At 35.4% G+C, this 10,451-nt stretch overlaps 1 protein-coding gene across 1 annotated transcript; it reads left to right on the forward strand.

The window, feature by feature from the left end:
* Nucleotides 1-6,141: 6,141 nt before the first annotated feature.
* LOC145011414 (uncharacterized) lies at nucleotides 6,142-9,632 on the forward strand. Its single transcript, XM_078970128.1, has 3 exons — nucleotides 6,142-6,559; nucleotides 7,786-9,162; nucleotides 9,233-9,632. Exons 2-3 carry the CDS (start codon nucleotides 7,855-7,857, stop codon nucleotides 9,476-9,478), a joined length of 1,554 nt encoding a protein of 517 aa, XP_078826254.1. The 5' UTR covers nucleotides 6,142-6,559; nucleotides 7,786-7,854; the 3' UTR covers nucleotides 9,479-9,632.
* Nucleotides 9,633-10,451: the final 819 nt, after the last annotated feature.

Below are 10,451 nucleotides of genomic sequence, written 5' to 3' on the forward strand. Positions count from 1 at the left end.
GGCTCGCCACGTAGTACAGTTTTTAGGTTAAAGAGATCTAGTTGTACGTACTTTTCGATTCATGTTTTCTTATTAGAGTAGCGACTTGTTTAGTAGATACTGAGCGTAAGTCCAAGTACACAAGGGTCAGTTGAGCTGACCGGTTTGACTTGTTGACTTGATTTGACTTTGAATTGACCGGAATTTGACGGTTGTCACAGTGTCTAAGCCCATAACTATAATTGGTATGTACTTGAATAGATAGCAGCACAGTCCTTTTGGGTTGCCCTCAAACCTAGCAACCGGACAAGGAAATTATGAAAGGAGAGATATTAATTTATTATAAGATTAATAAATTAATATAAATGAATTTATTAATATGTTAAAAGATTAATATATTAATAAGAAATCATTTTGTTTAATTAGTTGTTAGCCAGAAATTAATTAGAATTAATTTCAGGGTTAAAAGAATTAATTATAAGGTGCAGGGACTAGTTTGCAATTATCTAATAGTTGAGTGGAAGGCTCTAGAACCCCCTTGGATAAGGGTGGACGAAATCTTTAGGGGAAACCCTAATAATTTCGTCTATAGGGGCTTGGATAAGGCCCTTGGGTTTGCTTAGGCCCTAAGCAAAAGATAACTAGGGTTTCCCCTAAACCCTAGATCCCTCAGCTATATAAGGAGCCTCCTGGTTCATGTTTTGGTCACTCTTTTCTTTTGAAGAAACCCTAAGGGCCGAAATTTTGCATACTCCCTCTTCCCTCTCTCCTCTAATATCCTTCTTGCTAGTTTGGGTGTGATTCCATTAGAGGCATTACACTTGTGGTGCTAAGCTTCCAAGAAGATCAAGATCAAGATCAAGATCAAGGGAATCATCAATTGTTTACTATAACAATTGAAAGGTATGTAATTACTAAACCCTATTTTGTAAATTTCGATTATAACCTCTCTCCTCTAGGGTTCTTGTTTTGCAATTCAAAGTTGTATGTTCAATAGATAAAACATAGATCCAAAGTAGGTTGCATGTGAACTTAGGAATTGTTTTCTAGTTTTTTTGTTTTACCTAAAACCCATCACTAGCTCCCCGAGCTACCAATATCAATACATATATCACTTAGTTCCAACTGAACTCTAGAAGCCAAACTAAGTCAACTCTGGTCAAAGTCAATCTTTCTGGATGACTCTACTCGCCGAGTCAGTCCTTTGACACGTCGAGTACATATACTCAGACTCTCATAATGCAACTCAACTCGCCGAGTCACCCCAAGACTCGTTGAGTTCAACGATCTCTGAGTCCCATCCATTCCAACTCACTGGGTCACCATTCAACTCACTGATCCGAGCCTTAACCAGAAGGGTTAGTGTTTCACGACCTGACTCGCCGAGTTTTTCTTCTAACTCGTCGAGTCCATGCCCATCTTCATCCAACTCGCCGAGTCCACCCATGGAACTCGTCGAGTCGCTTCAATTCTTAATCCATACAGTGGCTTTTCGAGCCATGCAGGGGCTCCAACTCATAGATCCACTCTTCCCAAGTCTATTCCTCACGTAAAGTTGCAAACTTTACGTGAAACCAAATAGATATGGGCTTAAAACACTCTAGGGCTAGGGTTTATGACCAAGGGGCTTCACCAACAACTTATTGGCATAAACTTTATGGCTTTCTGGATCCTTAATAGCCTAGATCTGAGGTAGCAACCTCAAATCTACTACAAACTCGAAATAGACCTCCTCCATACTCAAAATGGCCAAATCTCAACCATAATATAGATCTAAATGCAATAAGGTCAGCTTATTACCTCAAAGGATCTGAAAAGTCACACCAACTCTGTATCCAAGGCTTCCTCTTGCACCACTATGAACCTCCTTCTCTTCAAAGCTTCAAATCACTTCACCAAGGCTAGATCTTGCTCAAAATGGATATGGTGGCTAGGGTTCGGTATTCTGGGTGAGAGAGACTGTATATGAACCCTAGGGAAGAGAATGAGACGTTTAAATAGGACACCAAGTCCCGAACTTAGGGTTTCCCAATCCAGACCAGACTCGTCGAGTCCACTTTCCGACTCGTCGAGTTGGTCACTTACTCTTCGACCCGGATCCCGCTCGGACTCATCGAGTTCCACCTTGGACTCAACGAGTTGACCCCTTTGACTTAGGGTTTTCCTTTCCTTTCTTGGTCTTTCTGATTATGGGTGTTACAACTCGCTTGTGAATCATCTTCCTTCTTCCAACTTAGGGTATTTTCCCGTATCTTCCCAACTTCTCTAAGGTCTTTGTTAAACTTCATTGATGATAGAGTTCGAGACCTTGTTCTACTCCTTTCTATTGGTACGATGTGAATGATTTTACCTTTAGTAATATGCATCGTGTTATCACTTTCAAATGACCATGGACGCACTCCGTCTAGGAATTCCATTCCTAATACCATGTTATAGTCTTCCATCGGTACGACTACTAGGTCAATGTTCCCTTCCCATTCTGCAATTTTCATGGGTACTCCTCGTGAAACTCCCAAGATAGGATTGGAGGGAGAATTGACAACCTTCAACTGGCCTTCTTCTTTCAGATAATGGATTTCCAATCTCTTTGCTTCATTTTTAGAATGGAAGTTGTGAGTCGCACCTGAATCTATTAGCACTTTGGTATTTCCTCCATTCAACTTGGCTTCGACTAACAGGAGACTTCCTACCTTAGAACCACTCCCTTTCGATTCCATTGTCTCATCTCTTTTCATACAGTTTAGAAGTTGCATGGAACTCATGTGAGCTTGTTTTTCTTCCTATTCTTCTTGCAATACCATCGCATAAAATGTCTTTTTCTTCAGACGGTCTTGGATCAAGTGAGGACCATCGCACAATTGATCTCCTTCCGTTCTTCTCTTCGGTTTCTTCCTTCGATTGCTTTTCCTTTTGTATTCAAAGTTTGGGGTGTGTTTTGTTTTGGTTCTGATTCTGATATAGTTTGTTCTCCCCCACTATTCTTCTTAATTGTGCTTTCTTTTCGAAATTCCATTAGATCTTCTGCCACGACAATAGCTTTGTCAATGTCTTTGACATTTCTCCTCTTGAGCTCATTGTAGGCCCAAGATTGTAGTACATCCATGAAATAGAAAAGTTTGTCCTTCTCCTACATGTTGAGCAACTCTAGCATCAAGCTCGTGAACTTGACTATATAGTCTCGGATGGATGCGATATGCTTTAGCCCACGAAGTTTCTTCATCGCTATGTCTTCAACATTATGTGGGCATAATTGTCTCTTAAGTTGCCTCTTGAATGCTTCCCATGTGTCTATGGTATATAATCCTTTTTCAATATCACCGTGCTTCCTTCGCCACCATAGAGCTGCACTCTTACATAGATAAAGTACGATTGTATCTACCTTCGTCTTGCCATCCTTCATTTGACTAGCATTGAAGTAGCATTCCATCGACCAAAAGAATTCGTCAAGTTCTTTGGGGTCACGTTTACCTCTATACTTCAATGGTTTGGGTGCTTCTGTGTGCGGAAACGTTCTTGCAATGGTCCCTCTAGCGATTGTTGCCTTGCATAGGTTTACTTCGGCTTGTAGCGCATCTACCTTCTCATGAAACTCATTTCACAAGGTGTTGATAAGTCCAAGGACTTCTTCCTTGATGACACCGATGGTCTCCTTCAATCCATCACTCGTGTCACTTATCTAAGCAACGAATTGATCGATGGTACCCTTCCATTCAAGGATCTCACCGAAGTTAATCTATTTCCTTGTAAGCTTGTTTTCTAAGCTTGCCAAGGCATCTACCAATTGATCCCTCTTCTTGGACTTCCTTCCTTTCTCCTCGACGATAGGGGGAATGTTGAATACTTCACTTGCTCCTTCCATCGTAAAGGTCTCTTGCTTGCTCGAACCAGGCTTTGATACTACTTGTCACGTGATGACTCTTTAGACTAGTCAATACCGTGTGCCACTTAGTGCTTATCCAACTAAGTCAGGCTTACTTCGATGATATAGATATATTACTGAACTTAGGAAGCAAGAGTTATGACAAGGGACGCTTCAAGAAAGCTTCTATTATATAACTCAACTTCTTTACAAGGCAACTTGTCCATGGATCCTACAAATGACACATCCTTCTTATTTATAGGTACCTTATACCTCCTCAAATGGAAGCTTCTAGGTCCCGATTATTCTTGACTAATCTAGACTCTTCCTATTATATACATGGCCTTTACAAGACTCTAGAATATGGTGTACTTGTCTACGATGCTCTAGAAATCTCTAGGTTGTCCTAACATTATGCAAATCGCTCTTATATAATCTAGCGTGTTCTAGATCATTCCAAAGTCTGCAGGTCGTTCTAGCTTCGTCTAGTGCTTTCTTGATTATTCCAGATCATTCTCCTTTGTTCCACGGACATCTGTAATATTCTAGCAACTTCCAAGGTCCCGTAGAGCATTCTTGATCTCTCTGGAGACTTCTCGAGTATACTTGATCGCTCCGGAGTTTTCTAGACGATCGTGGAATTTTCCAGAAACTTAGTCTGTGACACACCGCCACCTCCGATCTCTCCTACATGGATGTATGCAGGTTTTCCACCATGAAGGAAATAAATTTTACTAATGAAACAACAATATAAAGGAGGTTTGTGTACGTTTGTCGAAGTGCGTCAACAAATATATTCAACTTTTTATGCTTTTCATATAATAAGGAGAACAATGAGAGAAAAAGAGATGGAGAATGAGGAGAAATGTTTGTGAGGAGAGGGTCAACAAAGTCATGGAAGTGGTTGGGTGGGGTGTCCATCGTATTTATTTCCTTTAAAATATAAGTAGAACATATCCGATGGTAAAATCATGTTATGATTTAAATTTATTCTAAAACATCCATCACATGAGTGATTTTAAAATACTTTATAAAATCTCACTTTTAAAGTTCATAAATGTATCATAGTTTAATATTTCAAAAAATATGTCCCAAACTCCAAATAAACATAAGTTCGTTCAAAGATGTGAGGAAAGTAACCATTCAAATTAAATGTTAAGAAAGCGTAAGTCTTCATCGTTATAATCAATTTTCACCAACCTGAGCATCCGAATTGCAACTCTGAGATGTGGCGAATATCATATCCGTAAGCAATTTAAATAGAAGGACCAATGGTGTGTTAGGCCAATATTTTGGTCCAAAATGACCCATTCAAGAAAAATTGATCACTTTCCTAGAAAAAAAAAAAACACAATTATTGATTATTCCCTTTTAAGAATAATTTCATATATGGTTATAGTTGTAAATGTCTATATGTTTATATGTAGAGTAAATTACACGAATGGTCCCTATGATTTAGGGTAATTTACGTGTTTAGTTTCTAATTTTTTTTTTTTTTTTTAATTCGGAAGGTTCCTACTGTTTATTTTTGTTACGCGTTTGGTTCCTATTGTACCTAAAAATACTATTTTCCCTTGATTTTTTTAATTTATTTAAATAAACACTCTTCCAACTCCACCCCTCTAACATTACCTTGTCTACCCCACAATTTTTCTTTATTTAAATAATAGTTTTTTTAGGTAAGATAGGACCAAGAGCGTAAAAAAAATTCGTAACAAAAACAAACAATAGGGACATTCCGAATTAAAAAAAAAAACAAATTAGGGACCAAATACGTAAATTATCCCAAACCATTGAGATCATTCGTGTAATTTAATATGTATGTTTTAATAAATAATTATTGTGCTGTTGAAATTTTGATTCGAAAAAACATATTGAAATTAAAATTAAATAAGTAATCAACATCTCAAACGAACCGTTGTAACAACTTAGATCACCAAAATAATGATAATTTGGATTCTATCCAGAGTAAAAACTAGATTTGCCATGTATTATGAAACGAAAATTTTTATAGCAAATCCAAACATTCCCTTAGTAAAAACCTAGGATTTATATTTAAATCGTACAAAATGTATTTTTTTGGAAAATGCAAAACCGATTCTTAGCATAATATTATAATATTTTTTAAGGGAGCAAGGTTTTTCTATTCTTTAAGACTTTATACTTTAAAAGGATAAAAAAGCATAGCCTTTTAAGCATCCAATAATAAAGACAATCGCATTTGCACCAAAAGGAAGTCATGAAGTGGGTTCCACATGATTCACCCATCTAATCTTCTGATACGGCCACCCGCGAATATCTCCACCTCCATCAGCCGTCCGATCGAAAACGACCCTCTGACACTGCTCTAGAAACCGAGTGATATCCAGCCCCAACGAGGAAAACAAAACCCTTTCAGTTTCACACCCCATAAAATACTTTTCATCACTCTATTTTCACATTTATTACACACACTACTTTTCTGTGAAAATTTCTTCGGATTTTGGGGAGGAAGATGATGACGAACAAGAACTTGTAGAAAGTCAAATCTTTTTCTGAGATTTTCTTGGGAAAAGGAGATTTCTTTTGAGCATTGAGATTTAAGTTGGTTTTCTTTGGTTGCTGTGAGAAGCTTGTTTTTGTGCCCACCGCCCACCGACATATTTTATCTTCCTTTTGAAGAACCAGTTAAAGTCCGTGCATTTTCTTCATACCCCAGAAACTGTTCGACTAAATGTCTCAGTGAGTTTTTTTCTTGAATCAATACTCAAACTATTATTTATCTATCGAGCTGTTGTCTGTTTATGACTTTATGCTTTTTAGTTTTTTACTTGGTGGAGAAATTTTGAGTGATTGTTCCGCTCTTATGTTTCTTAATATCTCTGAAAAAAAAAATCCGACGATATTCACTGGAAATAAGGAAGAAAGTTTCTCAATTTATGATAAAAATTGGCACCCATGTTTTGGAAGTAACAAGCATTTTCAACTGAAGATCTTGATTTTCATTTGTTATTGTTATGGTCAAAGAAACATTTTTTATGCGTATTTCTTGCTTTTGAAGTTGAATCATAACTTGAATCTGGGTCAACTTTATTGTATATGTATGCTTGTTGATTCAGGGTCTACTAACTACTTTAGTGTGTGTATATGCTTGTTGATTAATTCAGAGAATAATTCTATCATGGCGTAGATATAACCAAAAAGGAAACTCATGTGCTCAATGCCCTCTTGATTTATTTTCCACTCAATTACTTTTGTGCTTTTTGTTTTTGTTTTTGTTTCTGTTTCCCCTGTCTTAATCAAAGGTTCAATATTCAAAATCTTCTTTTGAATTGTTATCCATCTTTCTTTTTCATCAACAGGGAATCTTAAGTTATGGAGGTTTTTTTTATGATACACAGAAATGTCATCATCTTATCTTCATCATCACTGATGTTAATGATTTTAGGACCACAAGATTCTTAATTTCGTTTTCTTTCTTGTCGTAATCCTTGTGTAGACTAATGAAGCCATTTTGCTTCTTCGATATTCAATTGGTACTTTAATTGTTTAATGACTTTGGGAATATTGTTGAGTTTTAACAATAGCTTCAAATTTCGTTAAATAATTGTATTTTTTATATTAGGAATAATCCCAAAAAACAACCACTTTATGATTATGATGTGATGTTTAACAAAGTCACCACCTTTTTTAAAACTTTCATTAGAAAGAAGCGAGTATTTAGTATTTTTGAAGCAATAATTTTCTGTACCTCAAATGGGGACCATAGAGGAGAATCTAAACCATTAGCTATCTTGGTATTTTCTTGATTTTAAAGAATCTTTAAAGATTTTTGGCTATTTGTAGGAAACATATCATATGTTCTGAATTATTCGCAACACATTTAGCTATTTCTTTCTTTTATTGTTTTCTTATACTATAGTTTTCTTCTATTGTTTCTCATTTGTAATCTTAATGGTTGTTTTCAGATGACATACCTCCCTCTTGTTCACGAAATCATGTGAAATTTTCTTGAAAAAACAACCGAAATACATAAAATGGGTGAGCTGGCATCTAATCGCGCTACATTCAGGTCAAAATTCGAATTAGAAAAACGTCACCATTCCCATTCCGATTTCCGTTCCAAAGTTGTAAAAAGTCAACCCAAGATGGAATCGTCAACGCCTTCAATGGAAATGGAAGAAATCATCAAACACATGAAGCATTTACCAAATTACCTTGAAAATGGAAAACACGATCGAGCTTTAAGCTTTGGAGTTATGGATTGGAATCGCTTACAAAAATGGCAAGATTTCCAAACTCATAGACACGAATTTGTTAAAACCAACAAATGTTCATCATCTAGCAGCAATTCCTCTTCATTGTTTTCAACCGATGGATTGTCTATGTCTCCTCAATCAAGTCAAAGTCAAAGTCAAACCTGGTCTCCTTCTAATCAAAAAGTCAATCGCGTAACTCTACAATCTCATTTCACATCATCTCCAAGTCAAGATTTCATTATGAACAAAACCCCAGAAACAAGAAATTCAAATTCTTTCAAGAGTCCAGATGCCAAAACAAGAAGTATATCCCCACTTCGTCGTTTTAGCTTTAGCTCAAAATCTACGGGACCCACAGAAAGACCCGATTCTCCATCTAACCGGGCCCAATCAAGCCCATTACGAAGGTTATTGGACCCGATTTTTCCATCAAAAAGCCAAGAAGATTCACGAACAAAAGCAAAACTGAAACTCGATTTCAAGGAAATTAGGGTTGACGATGTCGTATCATCATCATCATCATCATCATCATCAACAACAAGAAAGCAAGCTCTTTTTCAAACAACCATTAAAAACGATCGTCTTTTATTCACATTTGCAGTTGAAAACAACGACATTCTTGCAGCAACATTGACCAGTTTGACTTCTTCGGGAAAAAACAATAACGGGAACTCGATCTATACATTTTTCACTGTTCACGAGGTTAAGAAAAAAAACGTTAAATGGTTATCACATGGGACAAAAAGCAAAGATTACGGTTATGTCCCTAACGTAACAGCTCAAATGAAGGTTTTGAGTTCATCAAAAAGTCAGGAGTTTGTTTTATTCTCCGTGAATTCGAATGTCCAACCACAAGAAGAATTGGAAGCCATTGTTGTGAAGCTTTCAAGAAATCAAGAAAAGTTTAACACAACAGTTGTCCTACCTGGTGGGACCCATGGTGTTCCAAGTAAAGGAGCGCCTTCATCGCTGACTGACAGGTGGCGGTCTGGCGGGGTGTGTGACTGCGGTGGTTGGGATGAGGGGTGCAAATTGAAAATTCTTACTAACCATAACACTGGTGCACAGTTTGAGCTTTTTGTTCAGGTATATTGTGATTTGTGAAGGGTTATAAATGGAAGAAATACAATGTAATTTATTTTATTTTATTTTACAGGGTGAAATTGGGGAGAAGAAACCGATGCTTAGTTTGTCTCCATTGAAGGAAGGTATATTTTCGGTTGAATATAATTCATCATTGTCGGATTTACAGGTATTTTCGATATGTATATCGGTTGTGGAATGCAGAAAAATGTCACGAAATATACAACTCAGAACACATTGTCATGAGGGTGTTCCGGTAATTTACACACCGATTCCGGGTATTAAGAGAAATGTAAATGGGAAGGTCATTTCTTTGTAATTTGAAAAGGGTTTGATTTGTGTTGTTTAAAGTGTTTTGAGAAAATAAAAGCAAAAGGAGACTTTGTGCATATCTTGTTTTGTTCTGTGTAACAAACGCAACTTTACCTATTTGTTTTTTAATAATTTATTTTATGGGTTGTATTTATTATTGATGAATTTGTGTATAGAGTGTAGTGATAATTATTTATAGATATGTTTGTGTATCACGAAATCCTTTTGATTTCAAGTGAATGTCAATTAGCTCAGATGACACTAAAATTTTCAATATTTAGCAGGATTCTGTGTTTGCATATAGAAAGGTGAGATGCAAATTTGCAAGTTATAATTTCCTTAGACAAAGTCTAAATATTTTTATACAAGACTTATGTTCGCATTTTTACTATGATAGAGAAAGCATAGTAAATCAATAGACTTTATGATACAGATCTAAACCACTTTCTGTGAAATGCTCTTTACATTTATTATTATTATTATTATTATTATTATTATTATTATTATTATTATTATTATATAAAAATGGTGTAAACCGGGATTCATCAAACACAATAAATAAATTGTGTTTTTCTAACTTATTTAGATTTTTCATAATACATCTTATATCTAGTAGCTATTTATAAATTTTTATTGCAGTTTTATTGTTACAATTATCTATAAATTATGTATTAAATAAATAGAACCAAATTAGTTTTTTATATAATTTATTCAAATTAATTGATACATTATTACAACAAACATTTTATTAAATTATATATATATATATATATATATATATATATATATATATATATATATATATATACACACACACTAGTTTATAACCCGGGGATCCACGATTATACAATTAATTAAACTTTTAAAATAAAAACTAAAAATTATTAATCAATTATTTTAAATAATTTATTAATTAAGAGATTTTTTTTTGCTATATAAGTTTTAATCATTGATTCAAATAAATATGTGAAATTATATTA

This window comes from Lactuca saligna, chromosome 8 (genome assembly GCF_052625555.1).
Source record: "Lactuca saligna cultivar CGN05327 chromosome 8, ASM5262555v1, whole genome shotgun sequence".
Taxonomy (NCBI): Eukaryota; Viridiplantae; Streptophyta; class Magnoliopsida; order Asterales; family Asteraceae; genus Lactuca; species Lactuca saligna.